Source organism: Ctenocephalides felis, unplaced genomic scaffold (genome assembly GCF_003426905.1).
Source record: "Ctenocephalides felis isolate EL2017-DRISC unplaced genomic scaffold, ASM342690v1 CF-g0.4_SCAFFOLD_03573, whole genome shotgun sequence".
Taxonomy (NCBI): domain Eukaryota; kingdom Metazoa; phylum Arthropoda; class Insecta; order Siphonaptera; family Pulicidae; genus Ctenocephalides; species Ctenocephalides felis.
Window position 1 is genome coordinate 25,276,788 of NW_020539727.1, and position 23,990 is coordinate 25,300,777.

A 23,990-nucleotide genomic window follows, 5' to 3' on the forward strand; every position below is an offset into this window, starting at 1 on the left:
TGGGAAAACTAAAGGAGGCCGTTAAAATGTTCAGAGACCTCACCAAAGAAGTGCCTCCAATAATGAACGTGCTCAACATACATGAGAATTTAATAGAGGTGCTCTTAGAAATGCAGGCCTATGCAGACGCACAAGCGGTCTTGGCAAAATTTGATGATATCAGTTTACCAAAGTCTGCCACAATTTGCTACACGGCAGCATTATTAAAAGCCAGACAGGTAATAAAGGATAACTAAAAGTTGCAGGGAATGAAATGATGGCAACAATTATTTTTCAGGTTGCAGATAAATTTTCACCTGATGTAGCAAGTAAAAGGGGCCTGACAACGGCAGAGATGTCAGCTGTTGAAGCCATACACAGGGCTGTTGAGTTTAAACCCCCATGTGCCCAAGTATTTATTAGGTATTTTATATATTACTATAAATATATATTCTTGTCTATATCTATTTATTCCTTCATCAGAAATGAAACCGTTGATATTACCTCCTGAGCACATTTTGAAACGTGGTGATTCAGAAGCTCTAGCATACGCCTTTTCACACTTAGCACATTGGAAAGCGAGCGAGGGTGCTCTCAGGTTACTTCACTGCACATGGGAAGGTGCTTTCAGGGCTCTACCATATCCTCTAGAACGGGGCCACTTGTTCTACCCGTATCCAGCATGCACAGAATGTGCAGACCGGGAACTCCTACCTGTAATAAATAAATACAAACAAATCAGACATTTAAACACTGCTGCTTCTTATGTCATTTCTATTACAGGCTTTTCATGAGGTGTCAGTGTACCCCAAAAAGGAGTTACCTTTCTTCATCATGTTCACAGCCGGTCTGTGCTCCTTCACAGCATTATTGGCCCTTCTCACACATCAATATCCTGAATCGATGGGTATGTTTGCAAAGTCTGTACTCGGTTGGTTTTGTCTTTGCCATTTGGATTTCTCCTGGACAAATTGGAAATGGTCTTGCCGAGCAACCTGCTGCAACAGCTATCACGGATATAGCCAAGAGACGAGTGTGTGAAATGGAAAATAAATTATTTCAACGATAAATAATAATAAAACTATGTGTTTGTGCATTATTGTGAAATGGATTTTATTAGTTTAGTTTCAGTAGAAATAGCATTGTTTAATTTGTGATCATCACATTAATGAAACTTTTTAAGTAAAGTTTTATCAGGGTAAAGAGTGAAAATAAAATTCTGTTGTGATTGAAGTTAAAGGCATATTTTTTTGCTTTAAGTTTACATAAATATTGTTGTTACATAGTATGATGAAATAAGATACTGAATTCTGCTCTAATAAGTATTATAACTCATTAAAACATGATATGTTTGTGATGTAGCGATGAAATAAATCATCAAAACGCTATATTTTACTGTTTTATTCAATAAGTGCCATTGGAAAATAACAAATAGTGAGTGGAATCCCTTCTTCAACCTTGAAAATTGAAACTTTGTAATGGAGAAATTGATTCTTAGTGCATTCGAGTTGTTTTCTTAAGATGAACAGACTATTTACATCATTTTCAGACAAAATACAACTATTTCAGACAATTTTTGACTATAACAAACATTTTCAGACAATTTGCAACACTGCCAAACAGTATACAACATTTTCAGACTACCTACAGTCAGTGGCGGATTAAGCTTTCTGCCGCCCTAGGCCCTATCCGTTCTGGCGCCCTTTTTAATAGACAAAATTTTACTTTTTTAAATAAACAATTTATTTTGAATTATTTAGATATAATTTTTAACTTTGCGTTGGGTAAGTTGTAGTAATTTTAAATAGTAATTTCGGAGTTACGGAGCAAAAAGTGCAGAAAATAGAAATTGAGTTTTTGAGAGAACGGAGCATCCAATTTGAATGATCTAAAAAACATTCAATTTGTAATGATGGGGAGAAGTGGTAATTAGGTTCTGGCAAAGGCAGGTCTAGCCGTTACGGAGACACCCAGCTAAATGTGCAAAAAATGGCAGTTTTTGAGAGAACTAAGCGTCCGATTTGAATGATTCAAAGAACTTTCTACTTATTTCAACAAAATAATTTTGAAAAAAAAATTTGTTTCAAATTTTTTTCAAAAAATTCTTTTTGTTTATATCGAAAATAATTCAAATTTTATATTTAATTCTGACTAAAGTTTTAAATCTCACATATTCTGAAGAATTATTTAATGCTTTTAAAAAGAATAATAGTAATTGATTTTGAATTAGAGGTTGAAAAAATGCTACAATGCAAAGAGATAAAATATATTTTATCAAAAACCATATAACTCTTCGCATTGTAGTATTTGTATACATTTGTATAATAATTATTAGTTGATAAAATATAGTTATATTATAGTTAATTTTGAATTAGTTGAAAAAATACTATAAATACTATAGTATTTATAGTATTTTTTCAACTAATTCAAAATTAACTATAATATAACTATATTTTATCAACTAATAATTATTGACAATATTCTTTCTGAAGGTATCTAATAATTTTTTATGAAGTTCTGGAAAAAAATTTAAAAATAACATTAACCATATATTAAAAAGCAAAGATTATTTTGCAAAAATTTTATTTTAAGATATTTTGACACATATATTGACACATTTATGTTTATTAATTAACATAATTATTCAAATAGTTTATTTTTGATAATTATATGTACTTAATTAGGATGCAACTCTTTTCCTCACCACCCATGGGGTAGAGTTGCCAGGCGCGTTTTTTTTAATGTGGTGTCGCCACAGAAATAGATACTTCTATTCATATTTACGTTTCTAACATTTCAGATGGAAATGGATATAGTGTAAATACTACTAAGTATCGATTTGTGCAGCCCTAATCCACTTAAACTAACTTACAAACTAATTATGCCTAACTGACCCGAATATATCGCGAATAGAAGAACCCCCGCGAAATGACCTAATGTACCCAAAAATTTCGGTTTTTAAAAATGAAAGAACCTCTCGTGGTAAAGAAAAAAATCAATATAAAATGTGTAACTTTAGTATTTTAGCGGTGATTGTAAATTTATAAAAAAAAAGCATTTACATGATGTACCCCCCAGATCCACCATGTAAACACTTGAAAAAAAACTTCATAGGTTCCCAGCCTATGAAGTTTAAGGACAAATGATAATTAATTAATTAATGTAAAGAAGAGCGCGAAAAATATAAGAGAGGTTCTTTCATGACGCCACCCTTTTGAGCTCTGAATAAAAGTACGCGAACAACCCCAAAAAAAGTACGGCCGAAGATTTTAATGTCGAAACGTCCCCTAACCTACTGATATTAACTAAATACTACTATGATAATAGAAAGTCTTAACTCACAGTTAATTTTCCTTTCGATTATGTCATATCATCCGATTCAGTTGTAGGCGGTAGTTCAGGTAGTAGTGGTGCCTAGTTGGTTTCGAGTTGATGATATTTTCTGCCAAATCTCGTGCAAGACCTAAAAAGAGGTAAACATAGAATTTCATTACATTTATTCGTATGGGTTGCAGAAGTAATTGTTGGTACCCACTTGCACATATCCTTTAAATCGGTAGTGGTCTCTTGGTTTGAAAGACATCTGAAATGAAAGTTAGCAGCATGCCAATAATTTTAGTATCTTGATACATCAATCAGTCTGATCAATTTCTCCTATGGGTTGTGGAAGTAGTTCTTGGTACTTATTTGGTAAGCAATTTTCTTGGAAAGACATCTGAAATGACATAAAAAAAACACAAGTGCCCCTAACAATAGGGGCTAACATACAAACGGGGCCCCGGTAACGAAAATAAAAATATAATATACTTATATCTAATCAAGGTCTAACTACTTAATATTAACTTATGAATACGAGAAAACCTGAAGGTATCCATATTGAGGTGAACTGAAAGGGTTAAGGGTACTCTTGTTAGAGTGTAAAGATTGCTATTTGGTATGTTTAGCATCTCACTCCCCAATATGAAGGGTTTACCTTAGCGCCGTAATTCGACTCAACAAAACCTGCAGTTACCAGTGGAGATTTTAACTAACTACACAATTAAAGCAGAATCTACTTACCAACTTATTGATTGTTACCGAGTTATGTTTACAGATCCGAGAGCTTGACCGCACTTATGTATAGTGATGCATTAAGCCTAAATTCGAATGTACTAACGATGGGCTAATGATAAAGCTAGAAATGATTAAAAATGTATAGAACGGCGTAATTACGCAGGGGAATGCTTAAAATCGGAAAACTCGATCGGATTTTTCTAGATCGTGTTCTTTTTGCCTGGCACAACATCACAACCATCACTAATGCACTAACTTGTGTCCTCCGTATTGGATTGACCACCTGAGATGACTGATACTGAAAAACGATCGCGACTCCGGACCTCATACGATAGGAGCCTTATAGGCAGGTGGGGATTCAGTTTAGGAGTTTAAAAACTCCTTGGAAATGATGTATGTAGTCTTTATCGCGAATCTGGACCACATACGACAGGAACCATATAGGCGGGCGGCGGCGGATGTAGTTTGCACTAAAGGTTGTGCAACACTTTGGAAACATTGCATGCTGTCGTTACAAAGACGCAATCACTTTTTAAGTATCAGTCCTCAGAGGTAGTCAATCGAGTCGAAAGTGCACAATTAGTGCATAGTGGTGCGTGTGTTGTTCCATGGGCGAAGAACACACAATCCAGAAAAAGTGACGGTTCTCCGATTGTATGCGATCCCCTTTGTCATCACGCCGTATCATACACATCTATAATTTCAAGCTTTTTGATCAACCAAAACAATAGTATATCAGAATTTAGACTTAAGACATGACTACAAAATACGGTCATATCTTCGCACCTACGACGAACACAACTAGGTAACATTGAATAAGTTAATAAGTATAGATTCTGTTTCATTCGTGTAGTTAGTTACGCACTCTACAGATAATTACCGGTTTTTATTAAAAGTCAGATTGGGGCTCCAAGGTAAACCCTGTATATTGGTAAACGCAATGCTAAGATGTACCAAGTAGCAGTCATTGCACCCCAAAAAGGGTACCTTCAACCTTTTTAATCCACCACAATCTCCTAGCAGTCCTGGTGCTTGCCGTCGCGCTGAGAAATTAATTCTGCAACCCTGAAATAAAAAGTGACTTGAAAGAAATTAAATAGACAATGACTTATAAATACTATGTCGTAGCCTACTCGTATTTATTCCAGGGCTCTGGTACATCATATAGGTACACATGTTCTCCTGTTCGTTGTTGTAGTATTCAACCTCGTGGTATATTTAGTCGAGGCCCATTTACGCTAAAATAAATGTCAATTTTGTTATTTTTTACATAATTTAGGGTTTTGTATCATCTTACCTTTTTTTTTTTAACTTCAAACAATACGTCTTCAACATTTCTCCGTTTAGGAGACTTATTGTGCAATCACAAAAAATTTAAATTATTTAATTAAAACATATTCATTGCATTGGAGCAGAAAAATCAGTCAAAATAAAAACAAGTAATTTATTTAACAAAGTTTTTAGATTTTTTAACTAGTTATTTACATCCATGCTACTAATAAAATAATTCTAAAAAATTAAGCATTGTACATATAATACTAATTAGAAATTAAAGTGTATGGGGTTGCGTTGCTTCTGGGAAAAACATCGCAAGGATCCACACACCGATTGAAAAAAATTAATTTATTAACGAAACGCGAATTACTAGAACCTGCCGTGGGGGGTAGGCGACAGGAACACATTTAAACGCGGATATCGTTTCAAACGATATTAAAATTACGAATAAGTCCTCGCACGAACAAAAAAAATTTAAATGTGGACGCAAATAACTCAAAATTATAAAAAATAATTAAAAATTGTAAATGTGATTGAATAAAAAAAAATTCATGCACAATAAATCCCTAAAGCAATCCGCCACTGCGCAAAACACTGTATGAAATCTGAAACAAAACAAATGTAGTCAATCGTAAATATCTGAAACATAACATTTATATTAAAATTTAATATTATTTAATTATAGTTAAATTTAATAATCTAAAGATTGCATTAAATTATTTATGTTAACTCAAAGGCTAAAATTAAATATTTTCACAACAATAAACACTAAGGCGACACTTCAGCACAAATATATTGAATTAGAAAATGTAACGCAAATGGTTTAATATTAAAGAAACGAATTTTTACTTCAATTTATTTACATTCTTATAATTATAATTCAACAGAAAATCAAGTCACATCGAATCAACCAAAACACAAGTCCCATGACACGTATTTGAAACTGAATGCACGAAATGATTACATAATACATAAATATTTTTTAAAAGGCTTACCACTGACCACCGAGTAGTGTCCACCGAGAGCTCCAAATACAGAATGATTTTAGTTGGAAATTCCGCATCTTTTATATTAGGGTCAGAAAGGGACAAAACTATGTATTGTTACCAGATGATACTGAAATTCAAAAATTCAAAAATTGTTATCTAATTGAATAGTTTCGGGTTCGGAACCATAGAGGGTGCAATACAGAAATTTTATTGTACCTCACAATCAGTCATAATTCAACCTTCGTGGCGAGATGGTCGAAATTATTACTGCTAATATTTGCATCTAGTTTTGTTTGATTCATATATTTGATTTGATTGTGAAGTATTATTTGTATTAAATACGTTTTTGCTTGTATTTGCGTCTTATTAATTTGTGCGTTTTTATATATAGAAGAGAATTATCTAGATCAAGATCAATCCTTAAAATAAATTGCCGTGACAAAAAAAAAATCGGAAAAATTTGCCGCCCCCCAAATTGTGCCGCCCTAGGCCCGGGCCTCACGGGCCTATGGGGTAATCCAGCACTGTCTACAGTATTTTCAGATAATTTACAACAGTTTTAGACAATCTACAGCATTTCCAGACATTTTATTACAAATTCAAATGATCAACAATATTTTCAAATAATTTACAACATTTGTGATAATTTACAACAATTTCAGATAGTTTACAGCATTTGCAGACAATTTACAACACTTTCAAACAATACACAGAATTTTCAAACAATTTATGAAATTTTCAGACAATCAGCCACATTTTGAGACAGTTTACAACATTTTAGGGCATATCACAACATTTTCAGACATCCAAAACATTCTGAGACGATTTACAACATTTTCAGATCAATATTTATTCTTTCTATTTTCCTGTAAAATTCGTTGGAAGACGCATTAGAAGTTTCACTTCAAAAATTTCAGCTAGAAGAAAATACGAATTAATTTAAAAATCCGAGAGCTCATAGATTTATTTTTAAAGTTTAATTTTAATTTTTCGAACTCTTACGTTGGGGAGAATTTTCAGTATATAAAATATTTTCTTTTGAAGATTCTATTTATCAGGACCGTATTTACAGTCACATATCAATCGAATTTATACGCAGTTATAATAAAACAGAATAAGTGATAATTTTCAATTTCCGCGGTAGTACCAAAAATGGCCGCAATTTGAAAAGATCTGATTGGTCAAAGACATGAATAATGCCGCCTAGAACGTCTCCAAAATGGTCGCAATTTGAAACGATCTGATTGGTCGAAGCCATGAATCCTGCCGTCTAGAGCGTCCCCAAAATGGCCGGAATTTGGATCGATTTCATTGGTCGAAGCCATGAATCCTGTCGCCAAGAGCGTCTCAGAAATGGCCGCAATTTGGAACGATCTGATTGGTCGAAGACATGAATCCTGCCGCTCCGACGAATCAAATCTTACCAAATTGAGGCCATTTTTTGTAGAATAATGACCATGATACATTTTAATGACGGCAACAAAAGTTCTATAAAGAGAGCTTATAAACTACGAGTCATGGTGAAATAAAAAGTCATTTGTATATTTCAGAAGTCAGCAATTATATATACAAAAACCCATTACATGAAATATGATTTTCAATTTATATTATACAGTCAAAAGTTTCAATAAACATTATTTAGTATTAGATTAGCAAATGCAAATACTTATCTATTATTATATATTTTATATGTACATCTTTTTTTATGTATATATGTATACATATATATATATATATATATACATATAAACTTGATAAATATTAATTTTACTACAATTTCTATGAAACGGTTAATAATATAATTTGGCTTTAATAGAGTAGGAGCTACATGATAAAAATAAGACACTTTTGAGAAACAAATCTCACACATCATATACACTTCGAAAAGCCACAACCTTTTATCAGAAATCAAAATTTGCAATACAAATTATAAATCGAAAGGGATTTTTAGTGATACACCGGAAACCAGTAATTAAATGAATTCTTGACTTTGAGACAACACCAGAAGAATTGCAATATTAAAAGGAATCTTTCATGCTACACCAGAACTAACATTAGTCAAATCAGTATATAATTTATTTATTTGATGATTGAACTTTAAGACTTCAGCAGAAGAACTTATCGCATCCTTTCACTAAGTCCTTATAACAATACTAAATATAATATAATATAATATTTATTTATATAAAATAAGCTAAATTTTATCTATTGCAATGATGACTCTCTTTCTCTAATATTTATATAGTTATATTTATATTTATAGACAAAAAGGCATATAAATTCTTAATTTAAACATATTTAATATGATAGAATAGTTAGAAGTTTTTTTTGAGTATTATTTTTTAGGAATTTATTCTTAAAGTTATGACTTTATTTTAATAATAGCATTGAGATAACTTATTCCCTAGGGACAGGTCTTTTTTTATCATATTATAAATTAAGAAGAAATTTGTAAAATTTATATATATATATATATATATATGTATATATATATATCAATATATGTAGATTTATTTATATATATATGTATATATAATTTTATTATATACATATATCTATATTATTGCATTGATGTAAATTACCAATAATAAATTATATATATATATATATATATATATATATATATATATATATATATATATTGGAATAAAAAATCTTATAAACATTTCATGTATGCTTAACTATAATATAATTTTTATGAACAATATACAAAAATCTATCTATCATCATTATAAATCTATTTATATATCTATTATTTATACAAGTTGGCTTTACTGAATTCCATTAGTGAGATACTGAAAACTATCATACAACTTAGTCGATATTGAGTGCATGCTGGACTCGACAAGATGCTCCACCAATTCACAAAGTTGATCCTCTGTCAGAGACAAATGGAAACGATTTTTGAGATCGTGTACAGTATTTCCTGCACCTGATTTGAAACAGGGGAGTTGTGAACCTGAAAAAAGATAAAAAAACATTTTAACAGAACTTGGCAGCAGGCAGCCATTTATTATTATTATTATCCTTTACCACTTCGCATGATCTCCACCAAACCAGTAATTTTATCCATGTGTTTTCTGGCAGCAATCAAACCTTGCAACATCAAAACCTTAAAATATCGAAATAGATCAGATTCACAGCCGCCCATCACTTCCACAAATTCTGGGGTCAACTTAAACGGTGACATCTCAAATCCCAAATTTCTCGGAGACAAGGATAATATGAATCCATAATCAATGTGGATTAAGTGGCCTTCTGAATCCAGGAGTATATTGCCATTATGCCTGGAAAAACAATTGTTAACTAGTTGGTTTGGTATTTAGCCTTGAGGCAAGTTACATGAACTTCCCGATATGTGTAAATAATCGACTTAATCAATAAAAAATATATTAATTTATGAGTGTATTTATTACACATAATTGAAAACGAACGAACACGTTAACTCGGAGTATTTTCAAAAAGCAAATGTTCAAAAATCAATAATTTTAATTAATCAATAATTATAATTGAACCAGTTTCCGTAGGACTTTAATGGTTTACTATGTTCAACACTATCGTCTAATTTTAATTTTAACAAACGTCAAAAAAACTACTCATTTTCTCAATTTTGATGAATTTTTAAAATTAAACTACTTTTCGTAAGGCCGTGATATTTCAGTAAGTTCTATAATACAAAATATATCGCCAAATAAAGTTCCATGAAAATTGGCTTAATTTTTTTTTCAACAGTTAATCACAAGAAAACGGCTCGATAGATTTTCAACTAAAACTAATCAGTATCATTCCCAACTAATATCTTTCGAACTGTTTTTGATTTTTTAAAATCGCTTCGGTAGTATGAGCTTAAATGTGGACGAAAAGTTTAACACTTATTTTCAAATTACAAAGAAACGGCTCGGCAGATCGTCTCACAAAACTGACAAACGATAGTCCTCATTGAGATACATCAAATGGCTTTTAAATATCTGAAATCGGTTCAGGCGTTTTTGAGCAAACGTTGATGAAAATTCTAATTTTGACAAATACCAAAAAGACCATACTGATTTTTGCAAACTTTGACGAATTTTTAAAGTTAAACGAGTCGTCGTAGGTCCGTAATATTTTAGTATGATCTAGAAGACTATGGTATCTACCGTCAAAAAAATAATCACAAAAATCGTCGAATTTTTTTTAAAAAAAACTTTATCCCAAGAAAACGGCCTGGCCGATCTCTACCAAAAACTAATCGGCACGATTCCCAAATAATATCTTTCGAACGGTTTTTGAATTTTCAAAATCGATTCAGAACTGCGGGCTAAAACGTAGACGAAATTTTTTTCACTTTTTTGCGATTTATAAAGAAACGACTCGGCCGATCGTCCCACAATAGTCCTCATCGAGATACATCGAGTGGCTTTTAAATTTTTGAAATCGGTCCAGCCGTTTTCGAGAAAACGTCGATTTACGGCAAAAAATCTGTTCACACACACACATACTTTTTCCAAATTTGGTCTCATTCGATTCAGAATGGCTTGAAACGTCGAGAAAACATAAAATTAGCGAATCGGATTTTTTTATGAAAACATAAACTTCTCCTTCGGGAAGTTAATAATCTGTAAAAGGCAGTTGTATTAAATCAGTCTTACCTGTCTTTAACCTGGACCAGATAAGAGACTAAACAATAAGCTGCACAACTCTCAACAAAGTTTCTTTGTGCCATCAGAAATTCTTCAGAATTTGCTGAACCAAACTCTCTATAAAAATGTTCCAACAAAGACAAGTTCAAACGATGCTTCTTGATCTGGTGCAGGGACACCGTATTTAAAATTGGTTCAATCAGTCCACAGTCGTTACCTATGCACATGATCCTGAACAAACATAATTAGTTATTCCATAAATCCTGAACCAACGCAATTTATTTTACTCTCTTGTCACTTACTGGTAAGGTCTTAACCAAAGTGGTACACGTTCCTGCTGCCAAATCTGTTGCAACATTCTTAACAACTGCTCAGCCATCAATTCTTGACGCAGATCATCTCCACATTTGACAATCACAGACAAGAGCCTCCAATTTGATAAATGACCGTACGGGGAATCAGCCCTGACTCTTCTTTGTTTATCCTCCCAAGGTTCCTGGATAAATACAAATTGAGTATAACTAGGAAATGCAATACCGGTATACCGAATTACCGGTAAACCCCCCGATTTTTCGGCGGTATTTTTACCGGTATTTATTCCAAAAATACCGGTATTTTCGGTATTTTTACATAAGCGCTATTTGATACATAATACCCATAAGGTTTAAATTTCTCGGAACAAATTTATCTTTAAATTCCATAATCGCATAAACAGCTATATCTTCAAGTAATTCTATAAGATAAACAAATGTCAAATATTATCTCAACTCGTCATTAAACTGAATATTTATTGCTTTCCAAAGGGCTTTTTATCGTGTTACAATACATAGAATTGGACTGATAGATAATGATGTTTGTTTCATCTTTTGTAAAAATGTAACGTTTTTTTAAGTGATATTTGCGCCAAAATATTTTATATCATACAGATCACCCCTGCGTAATCTTTAATTTTTTTTCTAACTTTATACATAATAATTATGATAATTACTAAATATTTTTGCTTCTTATTACAATTATAAAATATTATTTTTCGAAAACGTTTCGAAGTTTGAAAATATTATAGAAGCATCACATTGTTTTAAATAACAATACTCAACAATTATAGTAACTTATTATTTATCTCGACAAAGAATACGATCTTAAATTAGTGTAGAAAAATTATTTTTTTAAAATATTGGGGATTATGCTAATTTAACACATCGGATACAGATAATACAGTTTATTATATTAATGTAATATGATCTTTTATGAGTTTTTGGTCTTTCTTACTCATAAGTTTGTTTTTGGTCTTTCTTACTTATATGTTTGTTTTTGGTGAAAAGTACTCAATATACTCGATAGTGATATGAATTAATTAAATTGCATATACTTTTGTTAAATTATTATTTAAAAAAATAAACTTATTGTTTTATTTTATTGTTGAGTTGAATATAGTTGTAGTTGTACATACATTTTTTCATATTTGTAGTAGTAACTTTCAACTTTGTTTATGTTTGTTTAAGATAATGAAAATACCGGTAATTTACCGGTATTCCGGTTTTAAAATAAAAAAATACCGAAATACCGGTATTGAAATTTTCCATCGGTATTGCATTCCCTAAGTACATATAACAATTCTGCATAATTTGTCTTCCATCTTTTCCTTACCTTTAATGCAGCAGCTGAAGGATCTTCAGGATCGTGTTTGAAGTTCTTCTCCCTATCGCTGCCGTTCAGACATTCAGACAACCTTCTCCTGATGTCGCCAGGATTAAAATTATGACTAGTTTGCTGAGTTCCACCAGCCTGATTGCTTCCACCATTTGCACCAGAATTCGTAACACCATTGTAAGCACATTGGCTATTCGTAGTCTCTGATGAATCCTGAGACAATTGTGATAACTGGGATATCGTGTCGCGCTCCAAATTGTTACGTGAAGTCGTCCGGAGTTGTAGATACTAATAAAAAAAACAGATGGTAAAAATATTTTATTTATTCATAAGCAAGCTGTAATCAATAATAATAGATATTATTTCAGGCTCTTGTCAAACTTATTCATAATTAATATTAAAAGGATAGTTATTTTATAATAATCATAGTAGATGCACAAATTTCGCTTCTGAAAAAAAGAGCTGAAAAAAAGCAATTCGAACATTAAATACAATGTTCATTATCAAGTTCATCATATTAAAGTCTATTTGACCACGAGTCAAGCTCAAAATTCTTGCACAAGGTTGAAGTTATACTCATTCAAGGGGGTCTTCCTATGTGATGGGTTGAAAAAATCGTTTTTTTTTTCATAAATTGCTCCCTTAACATGTCTAGAATACGGTAGTAAAGCGATTTTAGAAAATTCGAAGTCGTTTTAAAGATACAGCAGGTAAAAAAGTTGATATTTTGATAGTTTTTAACGGACTTGAAACTTTAAACGCGTTTTTCTCAAAACTGTGTTTTTCAAACTTTCCTTCATTGTATCTCAGAAACGGACCGAATTACTTTAAATTTACAGGGCACACTCAATATGTTTAAACGCATGGAATGAATCTATTATCAATCGATAAAACTTCGATTTTTTTTATAGCAAAAAACAAAAAAAAACGCCTAATTTGCAACTTTTATTTCAAATGTCTATCAAAAATTCAATTTTTTTTATATTCATTTGATTATAGGTCTAAGCCTACAAATTAAAACGCCGTTTATTTTTTTTTTTCTGATAAGCCGATCAGCCGGAATCGTGGAGGAAGTGGGAGCTCTTTTTTTCGAGGCGGGGGTGTTCAGAGCGCTGTAACTCTAGTTTGACTGAATATTTTTAGCTGAAATTTTATATTTATACTGTCCAAATATGTGTTAATAAATGATAAAAAACTTGAAGCCCTAAATATTTACTGGTCGTAGAAAAAAAATCCTAAAATATCCCTAAAAACAGGCCGACCCCTTAAAACCGTAAAAATTTAAATTAATAAAGTAGCAATCAAAAAACATGGTTGTGCAGACGATCAAATGATCAGACTACATAGATAAATGATAAGGATTATGCAAGAAAATAGTTATTGAAATCAAATTGAGAAAATTCAGTAGTTTTTTGCATTTTTTCCATTTATTTCTACAATATTGCACATACATCCCAGTACTTTATAAATCACATACATCCTAGAAACTTTCCTTAACAAACTTCAGAAAGATTTATCAAAATCCAAATAATCATTTAGAAGGAGTATACAGTGAGTGCTTGTAATTTAAAATGAACTTTATATAATAGCAATAAAGCTCAAATTGATTCTACGTTTTAGTTAGAAAACGTTTGTATGAGAAAAAGATAAGGGCTGTTTTTAGGATTTTTCCGGCAATTATTCGATTTTTTCTCGCCGTAAGAACCATCCTTGGACTTTAACAAACATTTTAAAAAAAAGAATTGGCCAAATTGGTCCAGGCGTTGTTGAGTTTTGCGCTTACCAACATATTTTGCGATCGATTTTTATATATAAGATTATTTTAACATTTTTCTACTTTAACTATTTTATCATTACAATTATTTTCATATTATATATTCTTTTTTGATACTGCTCTTTTTTTGATTTTTACTTTCCAGATATGTGACTCAAATAAAAATCGCATAACGGATAGTTAAAGGATTTTTTTTATCATAAGAAGACTCTCAAGATCTACAACAATTATACTATTTGAATTTTATTACTTTTTTTTTTCTTCAAGTTATTGTATTAGATATTACTAATGTTAGGCTTAATATTGTTTAATAGTTGTATTTTATTGTAATTAATTCAATTAAGATAATTTATTTTCTGTAATTATTAAATCTATTCCTGTATCCGTAAATATAAATATAAATATAAATATAAATATTTTAATACCTGTTGTGATATTTCATCGTCCTCTTGCGACCAGCAATTATCAGCATCAACAATCGCATCACAAAGTGGTTCCTCTAGCATAACATTATTGGAAGCATCACCATTTTCAGCAGAATTCGTATTTGTTGAATTACTGGTGTTAGCAGCGTTTATTAACAGGTGCTCTTCGCTCTTGGTATGCCTCAAATTAGTGCCCATGACTTTGGCAGGAACAGGGCATGCGTAGAAGTCTTCCACCTCCAAAACCTCAACATATATAATATAAGGCGCCTTGTCCTTGCTATTCAGACAAGCACTAGCCTGTGGTGGAATCCTGACAACGTGATGTGGTGTTCTACAAACAACACAATCAGTTTTACAACTCTACACATAAATTGACTACAATCTTTGCCATCGTACCTTGAATGTATAGGTAGCCAAACCCTTGCCGGTAAATTCAAGTTCAATTTACCAAGTTGTGCTTGCAGGCGAGCAGTCCTTGTCTCTTTGGAAGGTACTGTAGCTAATAATCGACCGATGGTCAGCAGACTTTGGATGAATTCCATTTGTGGAGCTAACCTCGGAGCCTGGAAGGAAATTGTTGGTTTAGAAATCGATCTTGGTCGGTTGTTCAGTTACCAAATTAATCTTACCCCACAAGAGCAGTAAGTTCTCCGTCCTCTCAGTTCATTGACGGCTCCTGTTCGAGAATCGAAGCAGGTACAACCATTATCGAAGGCACGTCCACTGTCCAAATCGCCTAGTGTCAATTTAGGACTAAATGGAGCTTTAATCAGTCTTCTTAAACCTAAAACAAACAATTTTCACCATAGACTCTACACTGTCAGTGCCTTGTTTTTATTGCTGTATACCCTTTATTTTACCTTGGTAAAGTCCAGTGGCATCCGATTGTGATCTCTGATGGGTCTTTTTGATCGGGGATAGAAATCTGTTGGTCACTGTCTGATTAACGGCAAGAGAGTTCTCGTTTTGACTTACACCGCCTTGTGATGATTTTTTGCGCTGGTTTTCTGAATCTCTTGGCCTGTTAAAAAAACGATACTGGTTGATATATCTATTTTCACTTCAAGGAAGAAACAATTTCAAGACATATTTGGAACTGTACGAGTAGTACAATACACCGTTTATTTACCTAAACTCATCATTTAATATGTGATTCCGTAGCTTGGTTCCATGTGACTTCTTCTTCGTCGACAATTCAGCATCAGAACTGTAAGCCTCGAGTAACCAAGCACATTTTAAAGAAAAATCAACACTCTGTCTGCACCTAAAACATAAATAAATTGAAGTAGTTAATATGTTAATATATTACTTACAATATATATATATATATATATATATATATATATATATATATATATATATATATATATATATAGAAAACCATCCGCTTTGTTTGTGTTAACGTCAGACCAAAAAACAAAAAATGTGGTTTACCAAAGAGCACTTCAATGAAACGTATAATTTGCGGATTCACTTTCATTTACTTGGAGAAGTTCAACTAAAAAACACTTCGATTTTTGTAATCGAAATAAATTCATTACTGTTGTGCAATAAAATCAAATTTTTCCTTTTCAAATATAAAACAAACAAAAAATTTCTTCATCTTTCTCACGAAACCATCTGGTGGCGAAACGGAGTTCGTCGGGTTTGCTAGTTATATTATAAATATTACATTACTTAGTTATATAATTATATTTTTTACCTGTGCACCAAGTAAGGATGAATAGCCTCCGCCACATCGGCCATCTGGACGTACATGCTGACCATTTGAGGAATATAAAAGTCGACATCCTGGTCCTTGAAGGAGAAGATCTTGTTGCCGATGTACATCTGGACTCCTGGTTCCTTCGATTTGAACAAATAGTGAATGGCGAAGGACATGTCGAAGAGTTTGGACTCCAGCAGGCGCAAGGTGAAATCCTAAAATGGTAATGGAAATAATTGCATACATATTTGTTGTTGATGTCGATGGCTTCTCATCCACCTACACCTTGCCAACTTTCGTATGAAGCATGATGTCATCACCAAGCTTTTTTTTGGCGACTGAAGGTGTTGTAATTATGTTGTAATTTATATTCAAATGAGAAACCAAATCGAGATCTATCCAAATTAGATGTACTGTTACAAAACTGATTGATTTATTTAAGCTTTATATTTTTTTATTAATGGTAGTTATAGTAATAGACCGAAAATCGGAAATGAAAATCTTTGCATTTTTCGACGTTTTGAAGGTTCATTAACATTTTGGCATACTTCAGAAAAAATGGATGTGTTTTGTATGTCCGCATATTTTCGTCCACGTTTTCGGACGCACGGATCAACTCTTTCAAATGGTTCAAAAACATTCGATTCTCATTGATAGGGATATGTGCTGATTAGTTTTTGGCAAAGGCAGGTCCAGCCGTTACGGAGATACGGAGCAAAGAGTGCAGAAAATACAAATCGAGTTTTTGAGAGAACGGAGTATCGGATTTGAATGATCTAAAAAACATTCAATTTGTAATGATTGGGAGAAGAGGTTATTAGTTTTTGGCAAAGACAGGTCCCGCCATTTCGAAGATACAGAGCTAAATGTGCAAAAATGGCAGATTTTGAATGAACTAAGCGTCCGATTTAAATGATCTAAAAAACTTTCTGCTAGTATTGACAAAACAATTGCTTTCGAGGATAAAAAATTCTTACATCTTTTTTATTTTCCATAAAATATTTTTGTAATTTTGGATTGGAAAATTCAAAAAATTGCCCAGACTAAGCACAGTCTAAGCGCCACTATGGCACAAATGTTTACCCACTTTTCCAATTTTGTGAAAACTATTAAAAATGTGAAAATGTCGCACAGAATTATTTGAAAAATGTGACTATACGGGGTACTTTTTCAATTTTGTGTAACTATTTTGGGCAACTATTTGAATTTGAAATGACATGACGATTAAATAATGTTCTAGAGATAAATTGGTTCATGATTTACATTTGATTTGCACAGATATAACAAGATAGCAGAAATAATGAAAGTTACAGAGAATTTGTAATAATATATTTGAAAACGTTTAAAATTTCTCAAATATTTCATTACGGTGTGGAAAGTTACAGCAATTTGCCTTAAGGCACGATGCCATACACCACTAGTACAATTTTAAATTATCAATACGAATTTGTAACAATGATCGTCTTAATTTAATCAATCGAAACAATCAATAATTGCTGAAATGAACTTAAACTCCTTGAAATTCAATAAAGAATTCTTTTATATATTACCATCAATTGTCGACGACGAACGTTATCATTAATTTTTACTCGAGTCGTAATTGTTTGAATTACGTAAACAAAAATTCTAATCGCATTGCATAATAATATTTATTTTAATTAATTATAATCAATCAACCGATATTACTAATCGTCGAGATAACGGCATAATATTTATAAATATTTAATATTTTTGCATTTTCTTATTTGCAATAACCGATTATTAAATGAAGCGTAAAATATGTTTAAGTATTTTGCTAAGACTTCTTCTCGGCCTAGTGGTTAAAGATATGGACTTCGTAATAAAGGTTAGATACACGCCATGGACAGCCTGATGTCAAGCAGCAGCGTCACCGGTAATCACTTGGAAATATAGGTCTTTGTAATCATATATAAAAATGAATCGCAAAATGTGTTGGTAAGTGCATAACTCATTAACGCCTGCACCAATTTGGCTAATTCTTTTTTTAAATTTTCGTTGAAGTCCAAGGATGGTTCTTACGGCGAGAAAAAATCGAGTAATTGCCGAGAAAACCCTAAAAACATCCATTTTCTTTTTCTCATACAAACGTTTTCTAACTAAAACGTAGAATCAATTTGAGCTTTATTGCTATTATATAAAGTTCATATTAAATTACATGCACTCACTATATACTTCTTCTAAACGATTATGCGGATTTTGATAAATCTTTCTGAAGTTTGTTAAGGAAATTTTCTAGGATGTATATAAAATACAAAAAACGACATGTCATTGTTTGCATTGAAAACAAATGAAAACTATCATCTGCCAAAAATTTCAATTTACTTATGAACCTCGACAATATTAGAATATGTATAATAAATTAATGATTATGAATAAGAAAAATGAAATGTTTAAATTATTATTGCCAAAAAAGCAGCTGAGATGTGCCAGAAATTAAAATAATATAAAATACAATATATGTATGGCAGATTGAATGATACACATATGAACAGAATATGATAAATTAATTCACTTAAAATATGAAATTAAGTATTAATCAGGGCCGGTCCTACCTTCAATGCATGCATGGGAAAAATACGAGCGCACGCCTTAGGGGGCGCCAACACAAGATTCGGATATTAATTTTCAATATATTTTTTTTTTCAATATATAATTTCTTTGCATCTTTTACTAATAATTACACAATATTTTTAAAATTTGTAAAAATTTCACTTTATAACAACAAATGGGAAAGTAGAGATGAATGCATTCAATTCGGCCCTCACGATATCGATTAGGAGAAGTTTAAAATGCAATTCTGGATATCTAAATAATATGAAATAAATTAATTAATCTAACATGAAGTACCAGTGTTATGTTATGGTTATGATGTTATGTATACCGTTTAAAAGACTTCAATTCCGAATATAGTGTGGGTATCGAGACTCATCATTTTATTTAAAGCAGTTCTACATTTAACACTGCTCGTATTATAAATGTATATGCATTTAGGCGTGAAGAGTAATTTAAAAATAATAATTTCTTATTTTTAGGTAAACGGTAAATATTAGTATGTTATATTAAAAAATTGTAGACATGGGTACAGCACAACGTCTGTCGGTCATCTAGTTGTGCATAAAAATTAATATACCTTAGTAAAAAATCATTCTGAAGGCTGAATTATATACATGCCTATATGTTTATACTACTTGCATCTATTACAATTTGCTTGAGGAAATAATTGATCGATGCTCCCATACCATGAACCTGCCTTCGGACAGACTTCTATTTATTATTTACTACTTATCTTTATTTCTACCTTAAATCCTGCCCGGAAGGCGGTTCCTGTTTGCTAATAATCTCCACAACTCCTTCTTCACCACCATCGACTTTCTCAATCTTAACACCAGTCTCTTCATCCTTACCACTACAACTCTCAGCATTTGAGTCCGTAACAAAACACTTTCCATTAAGTTTCTGGCACAAACCGTCCACCACCATTTCACTCGACCTATCCTCTAAACTTATCCTGGGCACTAAATTAACCACCTGCACCGATTCAACATTGTTCGAATGTTCACTTTGGTCTGGTAAAAGTTCATTTGTTTCACTTGTGACAATGTCATCTTGATTGCAGGTAGGTGATACTCCGTTTTCTTCCAGGTTGACCAGATCGTCTGAGTTTGCATCTAGGTTTAGATCCAGATCGGAGTCGTCTTCTAGGCTTTCCGTCCTGCTCCTGGGCTGGTTTACTAGGTTCAGGTCTAAATGGTGGGTTTTGATCAGGCGGAGGCTGTCGCCGCTCTCTGAACCACACATTATACCTAGAAAATACAAATTGGTTAACGACAAAGAATTCTTGTCGATTTAAGGGGGTAATCTAGTGTAGAGCAATGAATTTTAGATCATTTTTAAAGTGTCGTAAAAGAAAGCAATGAATGTTTTTACTATCCATTTTTTTATTAATAAATAAAACACTTGTTTATTAATATTATTAAAATACAAAACAAAATTTAAAACAAAAAAGGTGAAAATTGAAGAAATTGGCAGCTGATGAAATGGGTGGTCTCAAAAAATTGGCACCTCAGTCTTGGCATGATTTCAGCCCTCCTAGCCATCGGAAATTGACGACTGTTTGAAAAAAAGTGTCTTTTTTAATATTTTTTTTTTTTGAGTTTCACTGAGTTTTTTTTACTGAATTTGGGGATGATTCTAGTTCGGGCTACAGATAGGTCTATAAACAAGACTCTTTGAACATTTCCAGTGAATCGGTCGAGTAGAACTCGAGAAATCGTGTCAACAGTACTGAAAAAGTCAGTTCTGAGAAAAACGCATTTAAAGTTTTGCGTGAAGTTTTTTGCTCTCAAAGTAAAAAAATAATATGTTATACTTTTTTTTATTTAATTTGTCATTCCTGCTTTATGCAACGGACCTTCTTCTACTTCAAAAAAAAATATTTTCTGCATTTCTCTCTTCCAATGGAGCAGTTCTAACCTCCTTTGAAGCGTTGTCTTATCTTACAGCAAATGAATGAGTTTTTGGCCCAATTTGCATTACCATAAGAGTCATCATTTTTAAAATCGAAAAGAAACCTTCATTGAATATGCAAACAGCAACAAAATATTGCTATTTCAATTACCCGAGATCGGGAATGAATGTGTTTCGGCGCGAAAATCCAAATCAACGAGTTTAAAGATTCATTATTGTTCTCAAAGTTGTACGTAACAAAATGCTGTTACATGTCTAAAAACTTTACTAATTTGTTCGAAAATATAAAATTGTATAAATGTACACTCATAGTATATACTTTATAGTAAAACATACTAAAATTACAGTTCTTAATTATGCATAGTACAACCGTTATGAATTTTTGAAATTAACCTAAGCATATATGGAGTTAACACGAGTAGACAAAATTGTACGTGAACAATAATGAGTTTCTGAACCTATACATCGAATTAATAATTCATCTGACGATAAACTATCCTAAATTGATCTAATGACTTCCTAATGCCTTTGGTCCAATTAAACCAGTTTGGAGATCGGGCCAGTGAAATGCCTATATCTCCAAAAATAACCCAAATTTTCAAAAACCTTCTCGTACCCATATTCTTAGATAGTTGAACTTTGAAATATGAAATAAAAAAAATCGATTTTTTTTTAATTTCTATACTAGAATACCCCCTTAATGGATTTTATATTTCCTTACCAGAATCGTCAGATCCCAGACTGGTGAGTTCATCTCTCTCGTTCCTCTGGTTTTTGCTCTGATTTGCTGACGATATGATGCTGGATAAAGGTTTATTCTTAATTGTCATGGACTGGACGCACGTTTCTGATTGTGCTTGACTTTGATGAGCTTTCAGTTTCAGATGATGCACACTCAAGGATGTCCAACTGAAATAAAATATATTGCCAATTAAATCAAATCGAAACATCCATATGCTAGCCTTTCCATATCCGAAAAATCTAATAAAAAAATCAACTTTGGTGATTCTATTATCTAACATCCATATCCTACCCTTACCATATCCTAAAAATCAAATAAAAACTAATTGGTATTGGTATTTTGCCTTGAGGCAATTTACATGAACTTCCTCCCGATATGTGTAAATAATCGACTCGATCAATAAAAAATAAATTAATTTATAAGTGATTGAAGTATGAAAACGAGCGAACACGTTAACTCGGAATATTTTCTAAGAGCAAATTTTCAAAAATAAACAATTTTTATAATTGAACCAGTTTCCGTAGAACTTTGATGGTTCAGTATGTTCATCAAGACCAAGTACTCTATCGTTATACCAAATAAATCGTCTAATCTTAATATCAACAGACGTCAAAAAAACTACTCATTTTCTCAAACTTTGAAGAATTTTTAAAATTAAACTACTTGTCGTAAGACTGTAATATTTCAGTAAGTTCTATAAGACCATGATATATATCGCCCAAAAAAGTTCCATAAAAATCGGCCTAAATTTTTTTTCAACAGTTAATTACAAGAAAACGGCTCGGTAGATTTTCACCTAAAACTAATCAGAATCATTCCCCACTAATATCTTTCAAACAGTTTTTGATTTTTTAAAATCGATTCGGTAGGATGAGCTTAAATGTGGACGAAAAGTCTAACACTTCTTTCAAATGACAAAGAAACGGCTTGTCAGATCGTCAAACAAAACTGACGAACGATAGTAGTCATCGAGATACATCAAATGACTTTTAAATTTCTGAAATCGTTTCAGGCGTTTTTGAGAAAAGGTCGATGAAAGTTTTAACTTTGGCAAATGCCAAAAAATCGATACCAATTTTTGCAAACTTTGACGAATTTTTAAAGCTAAACGAGTTGTCGTAGGACCGTAATATTTTAGTAGGATCTAAAAGACTATGGTATCTACGGTCAAAAAAATAATAAAAATCGTGGAATTTTTTTTAACACTTTATTACAAGAAAACGGCCCGGCCAATCTCTACCAAAAACTAATCAGCACGCATTACCAACCAATATCTTTCGAACGGTTTTTGAATTTTCACAATCGATTCAGAATTGCGGGCTAAAACGTGGACAAAATTATTTTCACTTTTCTGCGATTTACAAAGAAACGGCTTGGCTGATCGTCGATCAAAATTGATAAACTCTAGTCCTCATCGAAATACATCGAATGGCTTTTAAATTTTTGAAATCGTTCTAGCCGTCTTTTATAAAACAACTCGGTTTACGGCAAAACATCTGTTCATGCACACACATACTTTTTCCAAATGTTGGTCTCATTCGATTCAGAACGGCTTGAAACGTCGAGAAAACATAAAATTAGCGAATCGGATTTTTTGATGAAAACATAAACTTCTCCTTCGGGAAGTTAATAAAAAAAAAATCAACTCTGGTGATTCTATTATCTTACCGTGAATGGGCGTGTGATCAGCAGGTGGTGGTTCCGTCGGACTTGGCGTAATGTCAACTTCTGGTATCCTTTGCAGAACCGAATCTAAACTTCGATTTCGTTGGTGATGTTGCTGGTGATGTACCAGGCCTGATGAGTTTGCATAATTTGCACCTGGGGTAGTAAAAACCAACTAAATCACAACAAATATCATATACCGAACAAACAAAACAAAAATTGAACTATGTTCAGTACAATTCACAGCTAATTAGTCTGTAGAAATATTTTCTGCTATTTTTCTAAAATTTATCTTCTTTCGTTAAAAATTTAACAATGTGGCCGTTTATCTCCTGATATCGATAATTTGGTGATGTCTTTGACTTATTACCTGTGTATATACTTAAAGAGTGTCCTGGTGGATGTACAGGTGCCACATAGCCCAGTGTCGAATTATTTACCGGCGAATATGTCGAATTCGTCGAACTCAGGATGGAATGGCAGCTGGTCACTTGCGACACAGGAGGAAGTAGAATGCCCATGGACCTTAAACAAAAAACAGAAAAATTAACCAAAGGTCAAAACGTTAGGAGATGGAATTTGGTGTATTTTTAGAAATGTCGAGATAACCTTAATATAAAGAT

General features: G+C 32.2%; 2 protein-coding genes across 2 annotated transcripts; one reads left to right on the top strand and one right to left on the bottom strand.

Moving 5' to 3' along the window:
• Nucleotides 1-8: 8 nt before the first annotated feature.
• Nucleotides 9-1,001, top strand: LOC113389239 (protein ST7 homolog; the record flags this gene model as incomplete). The annotated part of the gene is given in 6 exon segments (XM_026626298.1): nt 9-218; nt 278-373; nt 375-402; nt 463-695; nt 763-915; nt 918-1,001. Coding segments are annotated over 6 exon segments (804 nt in total), but the record flags the coding sequence as incomplete, so codon positions are not given.
• An 8,041-nt stretch (nt 1,002-9,042) lies between these two features.
• Nucleotides 9,043-23,892, bottom strand: LOC113389834 (phosphatidylinositol 4-kinase beta-like; the record flags this gene model as incomplete). The annotated part of the gene is given in 18 exon segments (XM_026626838.1): nt 9,043-9,255; nt 9,330-9,583; nt 10,925-11,146; nt 11,218-11,411; nt 12,563-12,671; nt 12,762-12,853; nt 14,765-15,098; nt 15,164-15,330; nt 15,397-15,551; nt 15,628-15,788; nt 15,897-16,031; nt 16,470-16,687; nt 16,758-16,896; nt 19,792-20,296; nt 21,682-21,869; nt 21,981-22,005; nt 23,371-23,523; nt 23,738-23,892. Coding segments are annotated over 18 exon segments (3,394 nt in total), but the record flags the coding sequence as incomplete, so codon positions are not given.
• Nucleotides 23,893-23,990: the final 98 nt, after the last annotated feature.